At 46.2% G+C, this 25,144-nt stretch overlaps 1 protein-coding gene across 3 annotated transcripts in view; it reads right to left on the bottom strand.

The window, feature by feature from the left end:
* Positions 1-23,997, bottom strand: part of LOC144093953 (uncharacterized) — a 40,210-nt gene extending 16,213 nt beyond the window's left edge. For 2 of the 3 annotated variants that reach the window (XM_077627730.1, XM_077627729.1), the window contains exon 1: positions 14-2,241. In XM_077627730.1, coding sequence (XP_077483856.1) covers positions 14-87 — 74 coding nt within the window. In that variant the 5' untranslated portion in view covers positions 88-2,241. Of the gene's footprint in view, positions 1-13; positions 2,242-5,388; positions 5,491-6,150; positions 12,460-23,901 lie in introns of those variants that run through there. The other variant, XM_077627728.1, reaches the window with a different exon arrangement.
* Positions 23,998-25,144: the final 1,147 nt, after the last annotated feature.

The following is a 25,144-nucleotide window of genomic DNA, read 5'->3' as shown; positions in this document are numbered from 1 at the left end:
CTTGCTCATTCACCTTGCTGTCGGTCGCTCCACCCTCTGTCGGCTGACTTGAGTCGAAACATAGCACTTGCAGAAGGGTACATCCATTCAGTTGGCAGGGGTGGAGTGATCTACACAACAGAACAACATGCTCGATCGAATCCTCATCCTGCCCACACATTGTGCACATGATGTCCGCATTGACCTGGCCGGCAATCCGGGCTTGCAACCTTCATGCGCAGCACCCCCGCTCGAGCCTCTAAGAGTAGTGCACTGCCAAGGGAGTTGTCGTAGAAGCGCTCCTGCACAATCTCTCGCTTGAGTGCGGTGTGCAGACAGAGAGGTGACTTGGCTCTAGCATATATGCCATCAGCCAAGATAACAGCTGTGCTATTTATCCTGACATGTCTGCTGTTACATACCTTTCTGATGTAATTACAGCGCAAACCTTCAACGTTCTAAATTCAATTACTTCTTTTCCACTTAATTCTGTGTAGCCAAAAAAATCACCCCTGTCTGCTTTTGGCATGCCTAGGGGTGTAATACTGATTGCATCCCTTTTGCCTGCATTTTTCCAATCAGTAACAAACAATGCATGGCTCCTTGACCCTGCCTTTAAAGACAACAGGCTGCTGTGCAGCTGAAGCCGTGTGGCAGTTTGTAGTGCCACTCCATTAGTAGAGGTTACTAGTTTTAACAACCTGCCCATGTTTGTCTCAAAGGTGAAGCATGAATGTCCCCATAGGGGGCCAAACAGAATAATAGACTTGGGCACATGCGGTAGCTGGTGTACATACATTATTTAAACTGGCAGAAAGGTAATATTTCAAGATTGCAAAATTAACCACATATTATTTTACATACTCTGCAACAGGTGAATTGTTCTTATGATTTTAGATCCCTGGCTTTTTCACTCCGCAGTAGACATTAGACGAAGTGTTGCACTAACTGCAGTCCTTTCTCAAGTAGCATGTGTGTTTCACCCTTTTGGTGCAACTGATGGGTTGATAAGTATGTTAGCAAACTGATTTACTACAGTGTCAGTTGCATGCATCATAATAATTTGAGGATCAAATGGATGTGTTCTTTACAAGTAACCATACTTGACAGTGCCTGTGTTGCGTCGTGAAGAAATCCTATTTAATGGGGATTTGTCAAAAATGCAATGAAAGATTATAAAATTTGACTAATTTGACCTTTTCTTTATCTTGTATGTGCAGTGTGTAGTTCAAACATCTGCACTGCATGTTGGGAATCTTTCTATGTTTAGGCCAGCAAGAAGCGCAGGCAGAAAATTCTCGACGACAGTAGTGAATCGGATGATGAGTCTGTTGTGTCTTCGCATTTGAAAGACGCAGAGAAGGAGGTGAAGTATTGGAAACAACAATACCGTCTCGAACAAGAACACACTGCTTCACTGAAGAGGGAACTTGACTTCTTAAAAAGGAGAGTTGAGCTGCAGTTCAGTTCATGCAAGTTTTCATTGCTTTGTGTCTGCAGTGCTAGTCCAGAATTCTAATACTGGAACCATAAACCGTAGACATTCAGAATAGAACTGTGGAAAATGTTTTTTTCCTCATTTTGTTCATTTTTGCCCATGAATGTAAAACATTATTTGTGGTGACACTTTCACCTCAAATGTTGATGTCTTTTTTTTGCAATACAACTGTACATATAAATGCGCGCACAAAATATGCGAAGGCAACATAAAAATAATTCAATGAATGACTTCAATAGGAAAGAGCGCTGATATGTACACTGTTAGGCATTTATGCTTTTTCATCAGCGTATAGGCAGAACAAGTACAGCACCTTTTATTTTGTTCTGCTCAATAAATGACCCGATTTGAAACTTTTCAAGCAATCTTTTTAACATATTATTGATTTATGATTTATTTATACTCTAATCTGGCATTTAAATTCATCTAGAGGAGCTATTGGCCCTCATTGAGTTGTCTGCATCATTTTTGTAGTGATCACAGAATCATCTGATAGTATATTCCTCCATGCTTCACCTTTAATGCGATTCAATATATGCTTTATAGTTTCCGTTTGAGGAACTTCAATAACAACAAATGTCAAGAAATTTCAGCCTCAAAGCTTAATCATAAGCAACTTATTTCAACTTCTATTTCTTTGTGATGACCAAGCAAGCAAATGACCCAAGTCCCGTACTGAAGTTCTAATCCTTTCACTCTCTCTCTGCATGACCAAAGTGACATACCTGGCAGTGAAAAAGAAGTGGGTCTTATTTTACTTCAGCATTTACTTGAATGATCTTTAAACCTATTTTTTTTAAATATACACAAAATGACTTCAATGAAAAATTTTGGTGTGACCATAACTTCCATTCTGTTATAACAAGTTATACTAGGTGTATCTTATGACTTACTTCAATATTTCATTTAGACTGCAATTTATTTGTATTTATTTTTTCTTATTACCTCGAAAGCCACTTGAAGGAGGAAGCAGGTTACAGAGCCTAACATTGCTTCAATCGATGATTCGAATAGTCATGGGTCACTATGGATGACAATGTGGACGGGAGAGTCATTCCGATCTTTTGCAGTGCGCACTAAAATGAAGACAGATGTGTAGATGTGTGGGCAGGTGAAGGATAGGTGGCCTTTTCATTGTTCATGCGGCTGGAGGTGCGGTAGGCAGGGATGATTATAGACTCCTGCAGAACAAGATAATGAAATTTGTGATTAAACAGTCTTGCGATGTGACGTCGGTTAGTTAAAAGGACTATAGGTACCTAATTTTGGTGCCATGTTTTCTTCTCTGCAATGATGCGGAAGACACTACTATGCATGAATCACCATGTGAAATTTGCCAACGACCGCTAAATAATTTATAATGCAATTTTTTCTGTCCTGCTTTTTCAGTTTCAATAGCCGAATGATGGCTGTGGAGTCAAAGAGTGCTTTTGTGTCATGTGAGGCAAGGAAAAACGTCCATGTAATAATCGCTGCTTCATTGTTTTAATTTACTGCAGTGCTGAAACCAGCCTTCCTCAATAGCCGGAATGAAAACGACTGTAGAAACAGCGATTATGTGGACATTTTTTCATGTTTCACGTGACCTGTAAGCACACGTTGACGTCACAGTGCTCATTCGGCTGTTGAAATTGAAACAGCACGTGAAAGAAATGCGATTATAAATTATTTAGCAGTCATAGGTGAATTGCAGGTGGTAATTCATGTTTAATAATGCCTTACACATCATTAAAAAAAAAACCCAAATTTAGTTGTCTATACTCCAAGTTTGCGAGATGACCACTGCATATTAGTTCCGTAACACTTTCACGCTAAGAATAAGCAGGGATCAACCTTGCGGCTTGGTTTTGTACTGCTTAATGCATTATAAATGTTAATTTGATTACGGTCCCAAACAGCGCATGCATACTCTAGATTGGGCAGTACAAATGTTACATAGGCTACCAATTTCAACGATGGCGGTTGAAAGCTTACAGAATATAGCTTATACAGTACCATTTGTAGGAAATGTTCACTCTTGATTTCTTTGTGTTGAGCTTGTGCAGCACGTGGATCTGCCTTCTCACTGCCACTGATTCCAACATCGCTCGGAACCCAGCAAAATTTTGTCATCTCGATCTGTTGTGGCTCTTGTTACGTTGTGCATATGATGTCTCCGATTAATGGTGGAACTGTATTTGCATGGTGAAGTGAGGGGAGCATGCTTAGAGAATCAGCGGAAATGATGCTGTTCTCGAAGTTATTATTTATTTTTTCTACAGCCACAGAGAGAGCGCAACACTCTGCAGTGAAGATGGACACACACATCGAGATAGCTGTACTGCTTTTCTCAATTATTTTGTACCACAGCACTTGCAACATAGCACGTCGATTTTGAACCATCGACACTAAGCATTTTCACACATATGAACCAAGTTGCGAGCTTTACAATACCATACAAGATTACAATGTTTTCACAAGTACTAATGACAGTACTTTTTGTTTGAGCAGGCACGACCCTTGCAGCCGTTTGTTATGAACACCTTGTGTAAACAGAGCAGGCTTTTTCAAATAACACCAACACAACAAAGAAGCTAGCACAATGCAAAATTGTCACAAAGAGCTGTTAGTCTGACAGATTAAATAGATTGAAAATGGTATGGTAACAATGCTCCACAAATATTATGCCATTTATATCGAGCAGAGACAGCACCCTGAGAAAAGGTGAAAAATGCTAGTGAACTCTTTTGTCAGCTCTTGTTTCAAACAACTGTCAACTCTTAAAGCCAAAAACTAATGCAAGACACATCAATCCGAGGTTGGACGCCTGCTTTTCCTTACTCATTCCTGCCACTAACACTGCAGGAATAAACACACAAAAATTTACACAAGAGCAAGTTTTACTGTGTTGTCATAAAAACATTTATAGCTTCAGTAATGTGAGTGAATTATATTGTCACAAAAATTAGCCCACTCAGGCTTCAAGATTAAATGGAATTGTTTCGCGCACTTTTACTCCTCCAGTTTCACTGAGGCAAGCTGACAAACCGCAATGACAAACCGCACCAGCGATAAATATTGGATATAAAGTTTTTCAGTCTCTCATTAAGAGTAAGTGACGTCATTCATGAATGCTGCGATTTTGCTGCCACTAATGCAAGTTTTCGAGCTTAAGAGACTCGTCGTACTTGTACGGGAAAGACTGAGCGGCTGTCTATGTGTTTCTCTGAGGGCACTACCAGTGCCGCTTTCTGACAAGTTTGTCAAAATGAACAAAACTTACAAATGTGGCTAATCATACCAACACTTTTCATAGGGAACTCAGCTAGAATATCGTTAGTGTACACACAAAAGGCTAACTAGCAAAACATTGACTAAGGGCATTAGGGACCAATGCTATTCCTTGTGTCTCCTCTCCTTGTGGTTTTTTATGTATTCCTTCCGACTGAATGTCTTTTGGCACAAGTCACACTGGTAGGGCTTTTTGCGCTTATGGGATATAAGGTGACTGGCAAGGGCTGAATGCCCCATAAAGGCCATGGGGCAGAGCTGGCACTGAAACGGCTTTTCACCAGTGTGGGTACGGATGTGTAGCACCAGGCTCTGCTTCAGTGCAAAGGTGCTACCACAATGGTCACAACGGTAAGGACGTTCACCAGTGTGAGTCCGCTGATGTCTGAACAGGTTGCTCTTTTGAGTAAAGCTGTTATCGCATTGGCTACAATGGTAAGGTCGTTCACCAGTGTGAGTGCGCTTGTGTTTCTTCAAAGTGGACTGTTGTGCAAAGCTGTTTCCACAGTCGTTACAATGGTATGGGCGGTCGCCGGTATGGACTCGGAGATGCACCACTAGCTCAGATCTTGTTTTGCATCTCTTGTTGCAGTCAGTGCATTCATGCAGCACATTTCCTGTGAGTTTACCCCGGTGGTTACCCGTGCCGGAAGTAGACTCCATGCAGTGGCTCACACGGTCCCTTTCGCTAGTTGAATCTTGCACGGGAGGTGTGCCGAGGGCGCTCTGGGTGACAACTGAGCCTGTGTTGTACAGGCAGACTACTTTAAATAAAATGCCAGAATCAACAATCCACTTGGAGTTAGGAAAAAAGTTGAATGCAGAGGGCACACTCATCAAAAGCTGTAAATGTTTATCAAAAGCGTTAAGGACCACCAAGGCCTGAAACAAGACGTCTCTACAGTCAATTCTGCATGCAGACAAAAAAAATCATTTAGGTTGACAGATATGTTATCACTTCCAAAAGAATAGGGCAGCCTTTGAATCCAACCACACTTGCTGCATTTGACCTTTGTACTTACAAAACTGGCGTCATGACAAGCACTGTCCGACCTCCACCCACGTGGGCTTAATAACTAAACAAGTGGCAGCAAGCTATGCTTAGCACGATGCCATCTTTTTATTGTTTTATTTGCTCCTCAGACAGAGTCTAATAGGAGTAAAAGGCTAAAAGCCGGACGAGGCCTTGGTCCCTTGTGCAATTTCTTGCATCACTGAACTAAACTCACAAGAGTGACAGTTCAGTCAGTAGTTCACATATCACAAAAAACTTTCCAGAATATGAAAGGCAAATATCGTCATTCACCACAGTTAAGTAAACTGAAGCTCCCATATCCTTCAACCTGCTCTTTGATAGACAATCTTCAGGAAAGCACATATGGAGAAAAAGAGTAGATTCTAACCTAGTGAGTTGTGTCCAGAAGTTGCACCCTGTTTGTGATCCCAGGAGCTCAAACCTGCATGTGAAAACCAGATTGCATACACTGAGACAAAAGACTAAATGTACAACAGCTCATGTGGTGTTATGTGCATGACATGGGGACTATGGAATACAATCTTGTAAAACAGTTTTTGCAGGTTGTGTCAATTCAGTAGGGCAAGCCCGAAAAGAAGTGAGTTTCAAAGCAAACATTTTCGAGTTTTAATTCTGGATGCAGATGATTACTGTCCTTAAGCTAACGAAAAACTTACAATAGCCTACAAATTTATAGACCTATTGGAACCGATCCAAAAGCCATTGAACTGACGAATGAACTTGTACAGTTTCTGGTTTCACGGGAAAGGCAGTCCCAAACAGCACAGGTAATTGGACCAACATTGGTATGAAAAGATTTCACACTGGCACTTCGTAGGACCAGCATTTGCCAATACATTTTCAATATAGGGCAGATTACTTGTGCTGCTTGGGGCTTAAGCCCTACATGGGCTTAAGAACTAACAAGTGCCAATTATGCTTAATGAACAAAACATTCATACAGCCATCATTCCTTCATAAACCTTTTAGAGCCATTGTACTGCGCACAGGGAAAAAACCTTCAGAGCATGCCTACTGGTAAAAACCTCCCGGTTACAGCTGCCCACGATTGTTGCCAATATGCCCATCACGATGTTTTGCCTCCATCATCTCCAAGAGTGTAACTAATCAAGTCAGTAGAACCCCATCTAAACTGCACACTACTGTCTCTTGAGTGCAGTTAGAGCATACCATATTTACTCAAGCAATGCCTGCACCTCCAATTTTAAGACAAGTGAAGAAAGGAAGAAACTGTCACAACCAAGTTTCAAAATGCACTTCTAAATGCTGATTCTGTTCATCAATGCACTGTTCCAAAAAAGGTTTAAGGTTACCAGCTTTTCTAACACCATGGATGGCACAAAAGAGGCCCATCTCTGGGAACACACTGATGAGGTGAGGTCATCTTAACAGCGAGAATGGAAGCCGAGGATGATATGGTGAATTTTCATGGCGCAAGGACAGCTCTGGCCAAATAGGAGCATGGCATCACACGCTTTTGTCTAAACAAGATGGGGTCAAACACCCATTTCCAAGCATTCCACCCAGCAGAAGCCAGGGACAAAGCTTGCGTATTGTATCGCTGGTGGGTATCCAGTGGCACTGGGAATCCAACACCGCACATCCTACGTGTGAGGTTCATGCTCCAATGGTTAGACCACCACTGTAGAGGCAGTGAACACGGCGACAGGTTGTGAATAATAGTGAGACTTGTCAGCTCGTCATCAGCGGCTGCATTATTCTGAGCATAATCACAGCACTACACTGGTTTTACAGAAATACTGTGGTGCATGAAGGCTTGACTCGTGAAAGGGCCCCACCTGGCCAACTAAAACAAAGAACACCGTGAGTCAGCAAATCTGGTAAACTGGTGCTACATTGTCGAACAGAGGTGGAGAACAATCAGTTTTGTGAGAAAACCAGAAAGAAATTTCTCACAGCACACCCAAATATCGCCTGCTCTTAAAAACACCTGAAAATGGAGTGGAAAATGTCAGAATGCAAGCTAAATGCCCACAGCAACAAAATTGTTTTGAGAGTGTAAGTAATTCTATGCACATGACGAAATGAAGTCATTCACTTGTGACCAACAACTAGGCATCGTATCGTACTCTTAAGAAAATGAAAAAAATGCCCATAAAGCAATGAACAGCTGCACATACAATAACATATGATACTGGCAGCACAGGTTTTGCACAGCTATAGTCTTCACAAAGCGCCAACCAGCAGACAAAGCAACAGTGCAAAGTGGTGGAGTCACATTCAATTACACTAACATGGATTTTTAAAGATTTGAAACCATACAACACAACAATGAAGATCAAGACAAAAGTCAAACACAGATTAACGAAAAGACTAATTCCAGCGCATCCAAATCTTCATCTTTGATGTTCCTGCTTTGAAAAGAAAAAACATTGAATCAATGAAAGAATCAATTTTCATACTTAACAGAGCGATCACACAATGTCCAGCGTAACTGCATTTTGTCCTCTAATTTTTTTCACAGTGACCATCACTTCGGTTCCAGAGACCTTGCTTTGACCTCCATTTAACAGGATAGGTTCTATTTCACCTTACTTTTCACCAAAAATAAAGGCGTCATTCTCTACAATTTGAATTTTCATTTGAGCATAATGTTTCAAAACCAATCATCTTCCTTTATCAAAAGTGAGCTCCAGTTGCTTATTTTATTCAATTCTCCAAGTCACAAAGTTACTTTACGAACGGGCATGCAACATCTCAGTGCCACTGGCGCAGACTTGATTTAAAAAAAAATGCAACATCTCCTGAACATTGTAACTGCCCTTAAACATACACCAGTTTGACCCTTTAGGTCCGCTCGATTCGCCTGCACTCCCTGCACCAGTTCCGTAAAGTTCTGCAGCGGTGCCGCGAGCGTGCAGCGCCAGTTCCAGCAGTTCAAGTGCTGCCTACTTCCAAAACGAATGGTCGAGTGCAGGCCTGGTCGTCGCTAGCCTTGGTGTCGCCACCAAATTGCAGCCAGCAGCATGGCGCCCAAATCAACAGCTGCCAGCATCCCAAACCGTGTGAAGAATTTTCAAACAACACATCGCAGTGAAGTGTTGCCATGAATCAGCCTCAATGCAACCTCGCGGCAGCTAAGCGAAACGCACGTGTGTTCTTTTATTGAACCCGATTAAGGTGTGCGCGCGCCGACTTGCATGCTAAGTGGTTATTGCAACAGCGTGCATCATGCGCTGCATGCACGTGTTTACTTTTTAGTTAACATAACTGGCTTCGAGTACTAATATAACTTTATTAGTAGAAAGGAAAGACGCCGGTTACGGGTCCGTCGAGAGCACGATGGTTGAGAGATGTAAGGTGCCGGCAAGGGCCGCCGTTTCAACCTATGTCACCGCCTTCTCAGGTGGCCACTCACATTCCACGAGAGTCAGCGGGCCCGTGTGAGGCACTGTTATTATCGAGCGGAATAATTTGAGTATATCCACCGTTTATCGCAAAGCGCATGCCATCGTCGCGCAAGCCGTCGTCTGCTTCTATGGCGGCTGCAGCTGCACCAGTTCGGCACCGACCATTGAGGAGGTGCACAGTTTTCGTGCACTTTCCTGAACTAGACCTGCACGTCTGCACTTTTTGAAACGAATGGAGTCGTGCAACCGGCGCCATCTTGCACCACTGAAACGAATGACGAAGTGCAGCACCACGAGAACCAGTTCACGTAGTGCAGGCGAATCGAACTGTCTTCTGGAATGCCCCACGGCCATCAAACGTTCTCGCCTCTCAGCCCCTTTTTCATGGAGGGCCTGGCTTGTCTTAAATGCAAGAGCAGCTGTCGCTTGTTCGTCAGGCCCCACTCCCTTACTGGTGCTTGATTTTGAGTGACCAAATACAGTGATTCTAATACTAATACTGCTAAGTGCACACCGCAAGAGTGCACAGGTCGGAGATTGCATTTGTTTGCTGTATGTGGTCATGTGTTCTGTATGTGCCACGACTGAAATGGGAATCTCATTCAGAGCCTAATTTAAACTGTTCTACCAATGTACAGCAATGGTTTTTGCTGCACGACCCTTAAGCCAAAAAGAAAGAATTAGGTACCCCCTCAGCATCACTAGCACCCGAAGAGGCCACAATGCAATAATCCATAATTGTCATTATTCCCTCCTTCCCTCTCCTTTCCCAGTGCGGTCATCATTTCTGTGACAAAAAATTATATTTACGAAACGAGTGCACTAAACAAAATTTTTGGTTTGGGGGTGATGCCCATTTTCCTCGCTATTTAGATCCCTGTAATTAAAACAATTACATCAAAACCATTTCCACCTCACTTTACGCAAAAAAAAACAAAGCACTGAGACCACTCCGCATGCAATTTTTCAGGCTACGAACATCAAGCAACATCAAGGCATGGTGTTGAAGGTTTCTTCCTCTGGAACATTGTACATATTGGCTTATCAATAATGCCCTGCAAAGTAATTGAGAGCAAAGAAGTGACTCTTTAAAATGAACACAAATGCCATAAGCAACAGCGCTCGCTTTTGTGTAAACGGTAATGCGCAGAGTAGTACCGAGCATTCAAAAAATGACGTCTGACAACACATTGTGTCGTTTCGTTTCTTCTCTAGGCACGAAATGTGAAAGGATATGGTCAGAAAAAAAGAAGTGCAAACAGCCCAGTGAAGCAAAATGAGAGAACAAATATTTGAAACTGATGCTTTCTACCAGCTCAAATGCAATGTCAATTGTGGCGTATCTACCACAGCTGGTCTAGATTGTTTTCTAGGCAAAGGCAGATGGATTACTGGGACCTTTACTTTGCGCATGCGTATGTGACGGTATGGTTCTGCATATGTTCACAGCAGTAGATTGCTTCTGAAAGTTCTTCCTCAGGCAGGATGTACTCTGCAAAGTCAAACAGAGCATAGTAGCCTAAGCAGAAGTCTCAAAACCCACAAGAGAATTGTTCATATGCTTTGTATATACAGCACGTAAAATGCAGTAGCTACTTTTGTGTTTGAAATGCATCTGGTTGCGTTATGGCTTCATGCAAGTACAAAGCCAGATACTACTACTACTACTACTACTACTACTGGGGAAGCGAAATTGCATGTTTTCAATACTAAGACACAAGTGAAGTAAGGGTTGGAAGCATTCTGAACGTTAATGCTTGGCAGCTTGTAGTAGCAGGACTACATTTGACTGCAAAATAAAGCAGATCAAGACAGAATAAGTATGCAAAAAACCCAGATGCTAATAGTGAAGGTGCCTACATGCTCTCTAGATCTAATAATCACAGGAGGATATGATATATAGGTTTGACAAGCTAAGAACAAAAAAATAATTTAAAAAATCGCACACGGAGGTAATGGCACACGCACATGTCAGCCGCTAACAAGATCTAAAAAAGGAAGCCACAAAGAGAAACAAAAGAGTAAAGCAACAACAAAAATTCAGAACAAGTGTATAAGAAAAGCTAACGACAAGACACGCGTGAGAAACACGATGATGGTGTGACAGGGACCTACAAAAGGAGCAAAGCAAATGTAAAGAAGTAACAACAAAAATTCATAAAAATGTACAAGGCAGCTAAAATCTAGTGGCAGGGCACGTGTCATAATTCTGATGATCTGGAAATGCGGTTTGCTTGGGATACAGGGTGACAGATGGTGTGCTCACACAATGTTGTTCTTCCTTCTTAACCCTGAATGCTTCCCATATACATGCCAAACATTATATGTTCCTGAGCATTCTGGAATAAAACCAGTTGATAGTCGTCGCTTGTGGTGTGTCCTTATTGTGTCCTGTCCTTGCACTGTTTCAAATGTGATAGATTGGCATCGCAGTGGACTGCAATGGCAGATTACCTAACGTCAACAGTCACAGGTAATAACAGTTATTTAGGAAGAAGCTGTGCTTATAAGGGAGAGAAATGCACTAGGTACCAGACAGAAACTAATTTGTTACTGCAGCAGGGATTTATTTTATGATAGTATGAAAAGAGAAGATTTCCATGCTTTCAGGTTTGTTTTAGTGCCTGTACCAAGTCCATAAGCTGTCAGAGTGGAACCAGAATGATGTTGCACATAATCCAACACTCTTTTCATGCCTATCTCATTAGCAATGCACCTGGTTGAATCGAACACCACAGCAAACTCACTCCTTCATTGCATGTGAGATTAGGATTCCAAAAATATGAACATATACAAGAATAAAGCAAGCGCAATGTCTGTTGCCAGCACCAAAGATCACCAAACCAAAATTCACCTAGGACATGCAACTGATTGAGTACTTAAGGGAATGGGCAAACAATTTGCTTGTCTCAGCCCTACATTTTCGCAACCCCTGTTTATAGTGGGAGCGGCAGATGACCTTGGCAGCAAAAGAAACTGTCAATCCATACAGCTCAACAGAGCCAAAAGCAAAAGCAATGAACAGAACAGAAATGCCACAAAAGGTCGTAAACCTAAGCTCCAAAATGCCCTGCACCCCATATATAAATGCTGCCAGGTCAAGACCCACCCTATTTGCCACAAATTACCCAGAAGGATTCTGATGTGCTTAACTTGGCACATAGTCATCAGAAATTCAGAGCAACAGATACACAGTCTGAAAATATGTGAGCCAAAGGATATCATCTGTGTAGTTTGGCAGCAGTTGTCCATACAGGTTGTTCTTCCAGCATAAAGCATTCCTCCTGCGAATACGCTTGATTTTCCTGCAAAATGACATGCAGAAAAGCATAAGAAGCAAAAGAGAAAACCCCAATTACACAAACGCAGGGTTTAATACAGTAGCCACTTTTACATGTGGAAGGGAGGGAATATTTAGTGTGATCAAGGGGCATCATGGCCCCATAATGTCACAGAAGCAGCCACTACAATGCAGGAATACATTTTATCTTGCCAAGAAACCACGGCAGCCGAGACGACACCCTTAAATGAGAGACTGATGGTGTTATGCATCTAGGCAAAGCTGATGCAACTTTAGATGCACACTCCTTGCTAAAGTTAAACTCCGATTCACTGCCACAAGGAAGTGCCAGGAGCCAGGAGAGTGCATCATAAATTGAAGATCGAACATGCTGCAGCAGCTCCCTATTTTATCAGCACATACGGCTTTATGCATTTCAAAGCAAATCTATCCTTGTGGATGTGATCTCAGCGACAAATTCAAAGTGACATTTTACAATGTGCAGTCAAGTGTACAAGGAAATGCAGACATCAAAAACTAAACTAGAAATTGCATTCTTTCTAGTGTGGGCACTCAGCCCACTCTGTGCCCTTGGGTTTATGTCCCCGCGATGTCGTCCTCCCTTGTTACCTTAACAGACAAGGGAGGGCACCCGTATTGCAACGACCCTAACGCCGACAGTCAGAGTAACTGCTGCAGGCATTGGTGAGACGGCTGTCTCTTCTGCCTCAGGAACTCATCGCACTCGAACATGTCAGCATGACACTCCGCGAGCCCTCGCGGGAACATTTCCGGTGAGCTCATACTCTGGACGCTAACAGTAAAAGGCAGGCAGGGGCGCCCTTTTGTTTGCTCTTTCGTGTCATCACGAGCTTGTCATCACGATAACGTTCAACAAATTGAGTTATAAGAAAAAGAATGGTTGCATTAAACAGAGCATCAAAAAATATCACAGCGGGTATCATGAGGTGCATGTGTGGCAATTAATTAGAGCCAAAAAGTGGGCATAAGTGTCGCCAAATATGAAAACACCGAAAGTGGGCAGAGGTAAAGCGTGGCGTAAAATTTGAAAAATCTGAAGTGTGGATGGAGCGAAGCGTGGGGCAAAATTTGAAAACTTCTGAAAACTCAAAATGGGTAATGTTAGAAATACATTAATTTAGGCAAAAAGAGGCACTTTACCCCCTTTTCACAAAGTGCGTGTAATCAGAGCACTGCTCTCAATATCCTCTTTTAGTCCTTGCTTATTTGAGAATGCAGGGAATTCCTACGTTGTTGCCAATACTTGTTACACCAAAGACTATAAAGAACATTTGAACACGACAGTTCCTACAGGTGGCAACTCAAGCCTACAACATAAGGCAGCCAAGGCAGCGTTGAGAGAAGAGCATTTTAAATGATGCCCCCTCGTTCCACGTAACCACATGCCTCTTGGCTGTGCGATAGTCAATGTACAATTAGTATCCGACTAGACATACGGCATCACAATGCAGTAATCTCTGTTTAGAAACGAACCATTTTTCTACTTTATTGCTGCTTTTTATCCCAGCAGCTTAGTTTTCAAGGAATTGACAAGTTAAGGAAATCGATGGACAATGCAGATAAGCTTAATGTTACGGACCTTAGAATAAACAAGTGTAGTCACTGGCATTTTTATGACATCATCAGATAGCTGTTGGGCCCCAGATTGTTCTCAAAAACACGAGTCATAACAAATTAGGCCTTTTAATGCACCGCAGTGCCATTAACTGCATTCGTTGCGTTAAGCAGTGCTCACGTGACAAGCACTGCATGCAGGAAAAAAATGCTTACAGAAATGCTGCAGACAGTACTCTTTTGGCATGCCAAGCAGCTGTAAACAACGGTAGCGTAGATGTCCACCCTAATCAGTCGTGTAGCATCGATAAGACTGGTAATCGAGTCATTAGCGCAATACCTGCCTATGCGTACTGCATTAGGTACGATACATACAGACTTAAGAGTTGTCTAGAGCCAAGTTGTATCATCACAGCAAGCAGCTTTATGAAAGGGTCAGAGACACCATTAGGAAGCTAGTTCTTCAAGGGATATTGATCCTAAAAGCTACAGCACTACCTAACTCGATATTGCTGAGTTTGTATTAACATGAAGAATTGCAATCAGTATATGATTATGTCAACATGTCCAATTTAGCATAAAGAAGGCACAGGCAGAACGAATGAGTTATAACTGAAAATGTGGCTTATGCAAGTTGAAACTCTATTTAAAACATCAGAGTACAAACCTCATCCAAAGAGTATCAGATTAGGAATAAGCAATCGTGACCGTTAATTTGTATCTTTACAGTCATATATATTTATAGGTAACTGAAAATTATGATATTGCCGACCATGAAGGAGACATGAAGCTGTGAAATAAAATTTGAACATTGCTACATTACTGCTGCTGACTTACCAGAAATATTACTCTCTCGCAGCCTTACTAAGCATGACTGATCAGAGGGTGGTATTGCTTTCTGGCCACATACGTAGCTGTAGGGACAAAAGGGGATGATGGGGCACCTCCAACATTACGGTTGTTTACCACGCCACTGCCGGAACGGCAGCCAACTTTGAAGACTCTCTGTTCTTTCACAAAAAATGTTTGACTTCTGAAGATCACTGTATCGATATGTAGCGGATTACGCTGCCGTCCAGCCGCATTGGCCAGATCTATAAGGTATAAAAAAAGTGCAGCGCAAGACAAGTGGTTCTTCCCATGCCAGTCACAGCGTCACTGTCTGGTAACTCGAAGCATGGTGTCAGAAATGGGATACCAATGAAGACATCAAGTGCGAGAGGTACGAACTTCATGAAAAAAAGGATATTGAAGCAGACTAGACTGGTGCCACCTACCTCAGCAAATTTGACACCAATCGTGGGCTTTATCACATACCATTAGACGAACAGTCGTCCCAAATCTGTACCTTCAGTACACCGTACGGGCTTTGGCTTAAGCTCTGCATAAGAAATATTTCTTAGGGAAATCAGTCAAGCACTGGATAGCCTGTATGACGTGACAGTGTACACAGATGACATATTGATCTGGGACATAACAAAGCGCAAGTACGGCAGTCATACGAGGGCATTGCTTAAGGCGATTCACAAAGCTGGTTTCACTCTTAACAAAGAGAAGTGTATGTAAGATGCTCAAGAAGTAAAATTCTTGGGAGATGCAATCACAAGGGGATTAATTAAGACGGATGAAAATCTCATTCAGTGTGTCATCAACTTTCCACGTCCACCATTCAGGCACAATGTGCAAAGGTACTCGGGCGCAGCGAGTTACTTAGTGAAGTACATTCCTTGTCTGAAGGAAAAGATGAAAGCTCTGCGACATTATATAAGACATGACTTCACTCTTTGAGCGGAACAACATGCCCGTGGAACACCAAAAAAAAAAGTCTCCGAAACCAAGACTAATATACTATGTTTCATATATAGCAGGCAATGCTGCCAAAGCTGGGCCACCTGTTCACGCAGGCTAAGTCGGCGTCCAAAAAGTTGTTCGCCATACAACCAAAGTGAACACGAGCATATTTCGTTGCGACAAACCTTAAATGCCGTGGCTGTCACCCTCTGGACTTTGTTTTACCTCTTGCCACAATTTCGTCCTGCGACTCATCCAGTCTTCGAGAAGCAAAAGTTACATGAGGCGATATGATACCAGGTTGGCAGGGTGAATCACTCTCAATCCGTGCCCGAAAAGTGGTTCACTCAGTCAAAATTACAGCCAGAAAGCCTGAAACACTGAGCGGTTCACAGCTTCCACCGTGCTTTTCAATGCTAACACTTCATTTCACACTGCTCTTAGTTTTCGTCCTAACGCTCACTTGGGTTTTGAGAAGAACGAATGATATGTGGCGCAGTTTGGCTTCACGAACTGACTAATTTTGCATTCTCAGCAGCGTTGCCTACTATGTATGAAATGGAGTATAAGTGCTGGAAAAAATTAGAACAAAAGAATGAAGGCGTGAATACACCGCTGGAAAGAACAAAATTTGGACGGAAGCATTATATAACTCGAGTCAGTATCCATGTATTTGAGGAGAGATCAATTTGCCTTAGAATCAGGAAATATATAGAAGAATGTACAATCAGGGAGATACTTGTGCAGCATACAGGAGTAGTGCACAAAACATTAAACAAGTTCAGGTGAACTGCAAAGCTACGCAACCAGATATCATAGGGAAAACAGTCAGCCTTCCAGTAGCCTCCTGGTTCAGGGGTAGTGAAAGAATTAACAGGTGATGTAAAAGAACAATGGAGAAATTGCACAAAACGTCACAGAAATTGAAGGAATACAGCTTACAACATGAAAAACTGCCATGAATGACAAAAAATAAACAGAACAGGATTCAAAAAAAAAGGAAGGAGCAGTACAAAACAAATAAACCAATTCCCGACTTTAACTTACAAGGCAAGGTGGCACTCGCCACTGGCCTGATAAAAAGAGGCTGCCGATAGTTATCTATCTAGTGGAGACTTCCTCCCTCAATACACTGTTTTACTGGATAGAAGCATCAAACTATGGTTCAACATAGCTGGCTGCAGTTCCTCTGGAATGTTCTTCCCCTGGCTACTGGTACTCCTCCAATGCCTGCAAAACGAGGACGCAAAAAAACAGGCCTAGGAAAAAAAAAGCAGAAAATGACACCAACATTGTTCAATACGGCGGGTAGTCCTGCATTCTAAACTAGACCATTTAGTGCAATCGAAGAGTACCATAAATTTTTCAGTCCTGTGTAGCGGCTATTGGGATGCGGAATAAGGATTTTATGCTTTTATCCCACACGAGCAAGGAGAAAGGGACGACTTCAATATGAAAAAGCCTGGTGACATGCCTAACAAGTGGCTGTTTGTACCAGTTTTCGGCGTAAACTGCTGGCTACAGGGCTACAGGTACCGCCATCGGAATATGGTTCACCAGCTTCCACAAGTCACGATAATGCACCACGAACAAGGCTATCACACATACCGCCACAGAATTCATAAAGCATCTCCATTTTCACAGCAAAGCTATAGATTGCTAAAGAACTAAGTGTTGCATTTGCTATGCAATTACGAACATAGAAGAAAGCAGACATCCCATAAGAAATGCGAACGGAACGATCTCCACGAACGTGCAAACTTTGCTAAGGCATGGTACAAGAGAAATAAGGCATGGAGAGCTCTCTGGTGACCCAGTTAGTGAGATAGTAGTGGCTGAAGACATGTACGTAATGAATTTAGATAAATTAACACCAATTACGGCTTTGTGGCCTATTGTGTCTGCTTGACCACCGATGCAAGTGTTAAATATAGCAGGTTTAAAGGGATAGCTTCGGCAGGTTTCACCAAAGGAAGTATGTCTGCTGTTGCGATTATACACTTCTGCGGCTTCCATGTTACTGGTGAAGGCGTTAACAAGCCCAAATCTTTCCCGACTTGCGGCGACATTTGTCCAAGCGCGCACAATGACGGACCGTGTCCCTACTAGGGCACGCTGCAAACATGACGTTCACCGGGTCGCACGCACTTCCCCTTGCTTTGTAGGCAGATAGATTTTCTTCTGCAAAGCTTCTTCTTCAAACAGACCCACAAGACACGAAAACCGAATATGTAAACAACAAATTGAGGAACTGTACAACCAGCAACACAAGAAATTTGTGCGGTTGTTGATGCCACCTGCGATGCAGCTTGCATCCAGCCTGTATGCTCAGTAGTAGTAAGAGGTCGAATAGGAGAGGAAAGGAAATGAGCACGGGCCTGTGACTGATGAGTTGTCACCACCTCCACTGCCGGCGTGAAGATGGAGTGGAGGGGAATCGGTAGAGGGAGAAAGGAAGGAGAGAAAAAGTAGAGACGTGTTGTAGTGACCAGTTGCCGTGGGTTAACAATAGCCATCCAAGCCTGTGTCTTCCGGGAAGGTAAGGAGAGACCGGAGGGATTTGGAAGCGTTGGGGCCGGTGGGAAAAGGAGGGCACTTGCCGTGTCCGAAGGTAGTCCCAGGTCTCTGTAGCTGGAAGCCAGGTTTGCCTGGTGGATGGCAAAGGCGGGGCATTCGAGGAGGAGATGGTCTGTTGTCTCCTCCAAGTGGCTCCAGAGGAGGCAATCCACAGTGAGGGCCAAACCCTTTCGATGGAGCCCAGCCCTGGTCCATGAGCAGCCAACCCGGACGAGGAGGGACCTCTGCCGTCTAAGGATCCCCTTGTCCGGCAGGAGTTGTAAGGGTGTCCCTTGGGCAACCCTGGGGTGCTGCAGTAGCAGCTGCCGCTCTGTGATGGCTCTGGCAGCATCCAGGGGCACCACTGCATGGGCTGCCTTCGCCAGGAATCAACAGCTTCACTGCCCGGGACTCCGACGTGGCTGGGGTGGATCCAGGCAAGGGAGATGGAGCAGCCACGGGAGGAGCAGATGCTGTTGAGCCTGGCTTGCTAGCAATGGGGAGCCAGCTCTCGCAGGAGCTGGAGGGCCACCTTGGAGTAGCTCAGGATGGCGGAATGGGAGTCAGGATGTCAGCAGTCAGGTGGAGGGCCGGCAGCTGTGCTGTGGTGGAACTGGCCACAAATGGGAGCCTGGCCTGTCGGTTCTCTCCCAACGAGGGGCCAATGCAGGCAGCTGCGGCAGCCGGGCAGGACCCCATGAGGACTGGCCCATCCACGAACAGCTGCGTGCAGCCAGCCGAGTCCTCCTCCAGGGTCGCCGCTGCCTCCTGCCGGAGGCCAACTGCTGGGGTGAGGCACTTTGGTCTGGTGGCAAGAGCACCCAGAACCGGTAGCCCAGGTCCGGTCGTGGAGGGAGAGGAAGATGCTCTGGTTGCCCTCCCACCAGTTGCTTGAGCGCCAGGGCAATCTTCCCCATCCGTGAATGGGGATGGCTGAGGAGGCGCTACAGGAAGGGCCGTCCGTCTGGGGCGAGATGGAGTCGCCCAACATGTCAGATTGCTACCCGTTGGGCATGCAGCACCATAGGCCACACAACAGCCTCTGCAAATGTGGCTGGGACCTGGGAGCACCGGGGAACTTCCAGGCACAGACAGACAGCAGCCCTCTGGGAGCGCTCGATGGTCAGCTGCTGGCTGATGGTTATCTGGATCAGCGGGAGGCCGTACAAGAAGTGGGCCCCAGCCATGGCCTGGAAGAACCGGAGCCCCATTTGTGGGGTGATGCCGTTCCCTTCGGCCAAGAGCCTCCGGATGGCACCACGGACCTTGGCTGCCTGCCTGCAGAAGGCCCTGATAGCTGGCCATCACATGAGGTGACGGTTAATCAGGAACCCCAGGTAGCGACAAAAATTCCAACATGGGAGCTCCCGGCCTGCGATTCTGAGGCGGGTCTTCCCCAGGCGTGCTCCTGGTCGAGTGTTGAGCAGCATGGCCTCGAATTTGGTGGGGGAGAGCTGCAGGCCAACCCATTCCAGGTAGGAGCTGACCCTGGTGATGGCTCGCTGCACGTTCTTGATGACCTGAACCCTTTGGCGCCGTGGTCCACGGCACCAAAGGACGTCATCCGCGTTGATAGCAATGCGGACAGGGAGTCTCAGGCCATCAGGAAGGCAACAGGGCAGCTGGGCCATCGCCAGGTTGAACAGCATGGGGCTCAGCACACTACCCTGGAGGACCCCTCTGGTGAGGACCTGGAGGACGCTGGTAGCGCCTCCTGCCCGGACACAGCACATGCGGTCTGCAGGAAGCCCTGGATGTACCCCCGGAGGTTGCCAGTGACACCAAGGCAGTCGACAGCCTTGAGGATTGCCTCATGGGCGATGTTATCAAATGCCCCCTTCACATCCAGGAGTGTAAGGCAAATGACATGGCGGGAGTGACATGCCTCCGGAAGCCAGACTGCTGCTCGGGCAGGAAACCGGTGACCTTAGTGATCCACTCCAGTCTCCCCATGGCCATGGATTCTAGGAACTTCCGTGCGGCCGATGTTAGTGAGACCGGCCTGTATGACTGCAGGCCAGCAGGTGGCTTGCCAGCCTTGAGGACCGGGACCACCAGGGCTATGCGCGAGACCTCTGGAACGCAGCCTGTTGTCCAGACCCCGTTGTATGTCTGCAGCAGGCTTGTCTGCATGGTGTCATCCAAGTTCCGGAGCATTTGATAGGTGATGCCATCAGGAGCACTGCGGTGCTAGGAATGGAGCAGGGCAGAGGTGAGTTCCCCCTCAAGAGAGTCGTAGAGCAGATGGCCGTGATGTCAGCAGCATGTCTGCCGGCCACCTGGATGCTGTTTCACCTGGGGTAGAGACCAGCAGGAGGAGGCTCCCAAGGAAGGAGGGCCTCTGCCAGCTTGTCAGACAGCTGCTAGTATGCGAGTCCACCAGCCACTGCGATGGCCAGGTAGGGTGCCCACTGAATGGGAGGCTCCAGCAGCGACCGGAACAGGCACCAGGCCCTGGCACTTCTCTTGGCAGCCACACAGGAAGCACAGATCCTTTCCCAAGACTCTCTGCGGCGTTGGTTGGGGGTCCGACAGCAGTTCGCATCCAGCCGGTTGTGCTCAGTCCAGTGTTCAGGCCTGTCCGTGCGGAGGGTCCTCCGCTCTGCCCGGCGCCGTTGTGCTCTCAGCTGGAGGAGGTGGAGATCTGGGATGGGCTGGTTGGGGGGGACCTCGCAGCAGACCTTGGCTGCCTCAGCCCACCGGGCCACATGTGTCAGGATGTCGTTCTGCACTGAGAAGCTGCGGAGGAGGTCCCGGAACTTGTCCCAGTGGACAACCTTGCATCTCCGTCCATCCACTCCCTTTCCCAGTTTAGAAGCCAGAGTGACAGGGAAGTGGTCCGAACCCCAAGTGTCCGCCGAGGGGTGCCATCCATAAACACATCACGGTGACCCAATGGAGAGGTCAATGCATATGCGGACGCCCCCTCGACGGACAAATGTTGGGACCCCAGTGTTGAAAACATGCAGCCCAGTACCGCGAAGAGCCGCAACTAGGTCCCGGCCACGACGAACCGCCCTGCGGGATCGCCAAAGCGGGTGTGCCGCGTTGAAGTCCCCGCAGAGCAAACAGTCACCGCCAATGAGACTGACCAGCTGCGGTAAGGATTCGGCATCCCAAGGGGTCCGAGGACGCACTTACACTTGCCACAGCTGTATCAACCCGACCCAGCCTGAACCTCATACAGACGAACTCCATGGGGGCTACTACCGAATCACTCAACAAAATCCCTGCCGGGGCCAGAGTCCTGCGGACGAAGATAGCTGCCTGGGAAGGTCCAGGAGGATGGCTGTCCTCTAAGCATGGGTCCGCCAAACAGAAGGGCTGCTGGCTGGAGGACCTGCTGCCATAGCCGATGAAGCCAGGCAGGTGAAGCTTGTCCCGCTGCACGTACACCTCCTCGAGGACGTCATATTCCTCCAGCCGGAGGTGGTCATGGGGCTCGGAGAGACCGGGACGAAGCGCACGGCAGTTCCACTGGAGGACCTGTGATCTGGGGATCATCCGTGGAAGGCTAGCCATTGTGGTTTAGCTGTCTGCTGGGAGGAGCTGTGTGAGGGCTTGCAGGGTTGCAGCCAAGGTACTCGTCAGCTGTTCCAGCTGCCCGCTCAGGGGAAGAGGTGGTAAGCCGGCCAGATGTAGGGAAGGTCCTGGGCCATGTCGAGGGGTCGTGGGCTGCAGGGCCTGCAGGGGTGGCCTGGGGGAGTCAGCCGTTGATTGCCTGACGGCCTGAGCATATGATTTCTCCCCTGTCCAAGAGTTCGACCGGATGGCCCTCCGTGACACAGGCTCCACAGAGGCTGCAGCTGCTGTTGCCACACATCGTTCCTCCTGCCAACGGGGGCAGGCCTGGTTGTCAGCTGGATGGCCTCCGCTGTAGTTCGTGCACCGTGGTGCAGAGGCATCACAGGCACCGATCCCGAGGTGGTGTCCACAGCGCCTGCGGTGAGTACAGCTGCCAGTCACGTGTTCAAGGCGGCCGCAGCGACGGGCGGATAGGGCGGTGGCAGGGCTGACTGTACTGGCAGTCAGAATTTGAAGACAGCCACATGGGATGTAGGTTCTGGTGCCCCAAAGCGGATCTGCAGGGTAGTGCCCTGGCCACTCCCTACTCCCAGGATGGGCACTGAGGCCTCCAGGGCTGAAGGCAGTTCAGCCTCACCCACGTAAACAGGAACGCCGATAACATAGTTGGCCTTCCAGTAGCCTCCGGGTTCAGCGGCAGTGAAAGAAAAATTAACAGGTGATGTAAAAACAGAATGGAGAAACTGCACGAAACGTCACAGAAATTGAAGGAATACAGCTTAGAACATGTCAAATTGCCATGAATGGCAAAAAAACAAACAGAACAGGATTCAATGTCTGAAAAACGGAAGGGGCAGTACAAAACAAATAAAACAATTCACCACTTTAACCTACAAGGCAAAATGGCACTCGCCATCGGCCTGATATAAAGCAGATCCAATATTATCTATATAGAAGAGACTTTCTCCCTCAATACACTGTTTTACTGGATTGAAGCATCAAGCTATAATTCAACATAGCTGGCTGCAGTTCTTCCCCTGGCTACTGGTACTCCTCAAATGCCTGCAAAACGAGGACGCAAAAAACTAGCCCAGCAAAAAATAAAAGCAGAAAAACGACACCACCATTGTTTAATACGGCAAGTAGCCCTCTATTCTGAACAAAAGCATTTAGTGCAATTGAAGAGTACCATGAATTTTACAGTCCTGAGTAGCGGCTATTGGGACGCGGAATAAGGATTTTATACTTGTATGCCACACGAGCAAGGAGAAAGGGACGACTTCAATATGAAGAAGTCTGGTGACATGCCTAACAAGTAGCTGTTTGTACCAGTTTTCGGCGTAGACTGCTGGCCACAGGTACCGCCATCGGTATATGGTTCACCAGCTTCCACAAGTCACGATAGTGCACCACGAACAAGGTTATCACACATACCGGCACAGAATTCATAAAGCATCTCCATTTTCACAGCAAAGGTATAGACTGCAAAAGAACTAAGTTTTGCATTCGCTATGTGATTACGGACATTAAGAACGCGGACATAGAATAAAAAATTCGAACGAAGCGATCGCCACGGTCGTGCTGTCTTTGCTAAGGCCTGCTACTTGAGAAATAAGGCACGGAGAGCTCACTGGCGACCCAGTTAGTGAGATAGTCGTGGCTGAAGACATATACGCAATGAACTTATGTAAATTAATGCCAATTACAGCTTTGTGGTCTACTGCGTCTACTTGCCCACTGTGCAAGTGTTAAAAATAGCAGGTTTAAAGGGATAGCTCCGGCAGGTATCACCGAAGTATGTCTGCTATTGTGGCTATACACTTCTGTGGCTTTCATGTTACTGGTGAAGGCGTTGACAAGCCCGAATCTTTCCCCACTGAGCGGCGACATTTGTCCAAGCGCGCACAAGACGGACCGCGTCCTCACTAGCGCACGCTGCAAACATGACGTTTACCGGGTCGCACGCACTTCCCCTTGCTCTGTAGGCACACTGACTTACTTGTGCAAAGCTTCTTTTTAACAAAGACCGACAAGACACGAAAACGAATAAAGCAACATATTGAAGAACTGGCATATCCGATACGCGCGAAATTTCTGCGATTGTTGATGCCACCCGCGATGCAGCTTGCATCCTGCCTGTGTACTTTGTGGGGCACGTTATATTAATAATTTTATACAAACATATTGAGAACCATGTAGACAGCCTCAAATAAGTATTATTGACGCAGAAAAATTTGATCAGTGCACAAGGTATAGTTGATTGAAAAATGGCTGGCAGTTGTGACCTTCTAGTGCGATCGAAAGCAAAACCGAATTTTGACGCTGTTGGTAAGGTGGCTAGACTGTGATGGTGTGAAAAGCGGCCGAGAAAGCATGGCCCCGCAGCGCGCCGATGCCGTGTGGCGGCGCTGAAGGCAGAGGCGGGATAAGGCGCGCAGCCGAAATGAGCGCATCGCGTAGGCTAAATTTTTACCACTGAGGGGAGGATGAGCCCGTTTCGCTTATCGCGCTTTTTCTGCGAGTGTCAAAGAATGAATCTTTATCATAAAATAATATTTCGTCGACTCTCATCATTATTCCCGTAAAATGTGCTGCTTCACAAGCCCATGCAATTTGCAATTAATGCATAGCTGGACTAAAGCGCGTTCTGTGCGTGCACATTTCGACACGCTGCCCAGGATGTGAGGGACGCCGCAGTGGAAGGTTTCGGAATAATTCAACCCCCTGGGTTTCTTAAACGTGCACTGACTCTCTGCATTTCGCCGCCATCGAAGCGCAGCCACTACGGCGAGAAGAGCAGGTTGTATGCTTGCCACAGGACCTCAAAACTGCAGTCGTATTGGCTGAAGGCACCCCAACACACAAACCAGTTTTTGTCGCCGGGGGTCGTCCCCCCCCCTCCCCCCCCCCACCCCCAACATTTTTCCAGAGGGGGCAGCCAACACCACGGGCAGCGCCCCCGTCTCCGTTACTGGGCACTTGGATCAGATCGATCAGATTGCTGACAATTGAAACACCTCAGTTCTAGGACTCTTATGCAAAGCACAGTGGGGCTCATCTGTTTCGCTTCGTATACCCATGGCAGTTGTAAAGCATTTCGCATATGAGTAACCTAAACCAGTCATGTCCCAACAGCAGTCGACTGTCTGACCCGGCCATGTACATGACCTATTGCAATTGATCACTCCTCGTGCGTAAAGCTTCCCATTTCAATTCATTTTATATTGCCGTGAATCTTTGCA

The sequence above is a fragment of the Amblyomma americanum genome, chromosome 6 (genome assembly GCF_052857255.1).
Source record: "Amblyomma americanum isolate KBUSLIRL-KWMA chromosome 6, ASM5285725v1, whole genome shotgun sequence".
Taxonomy (NCBI): Eukaryota; Metazoa; Arthropoda; class Arachnida; order Ixodida; family Ixodidae; genus Amblyomma; species Amblyomma americanum.
Note: the sequence above shows the minus strand (reverse complement) of the source record. Positions and strands in the feature narration are given on the sequence as shown.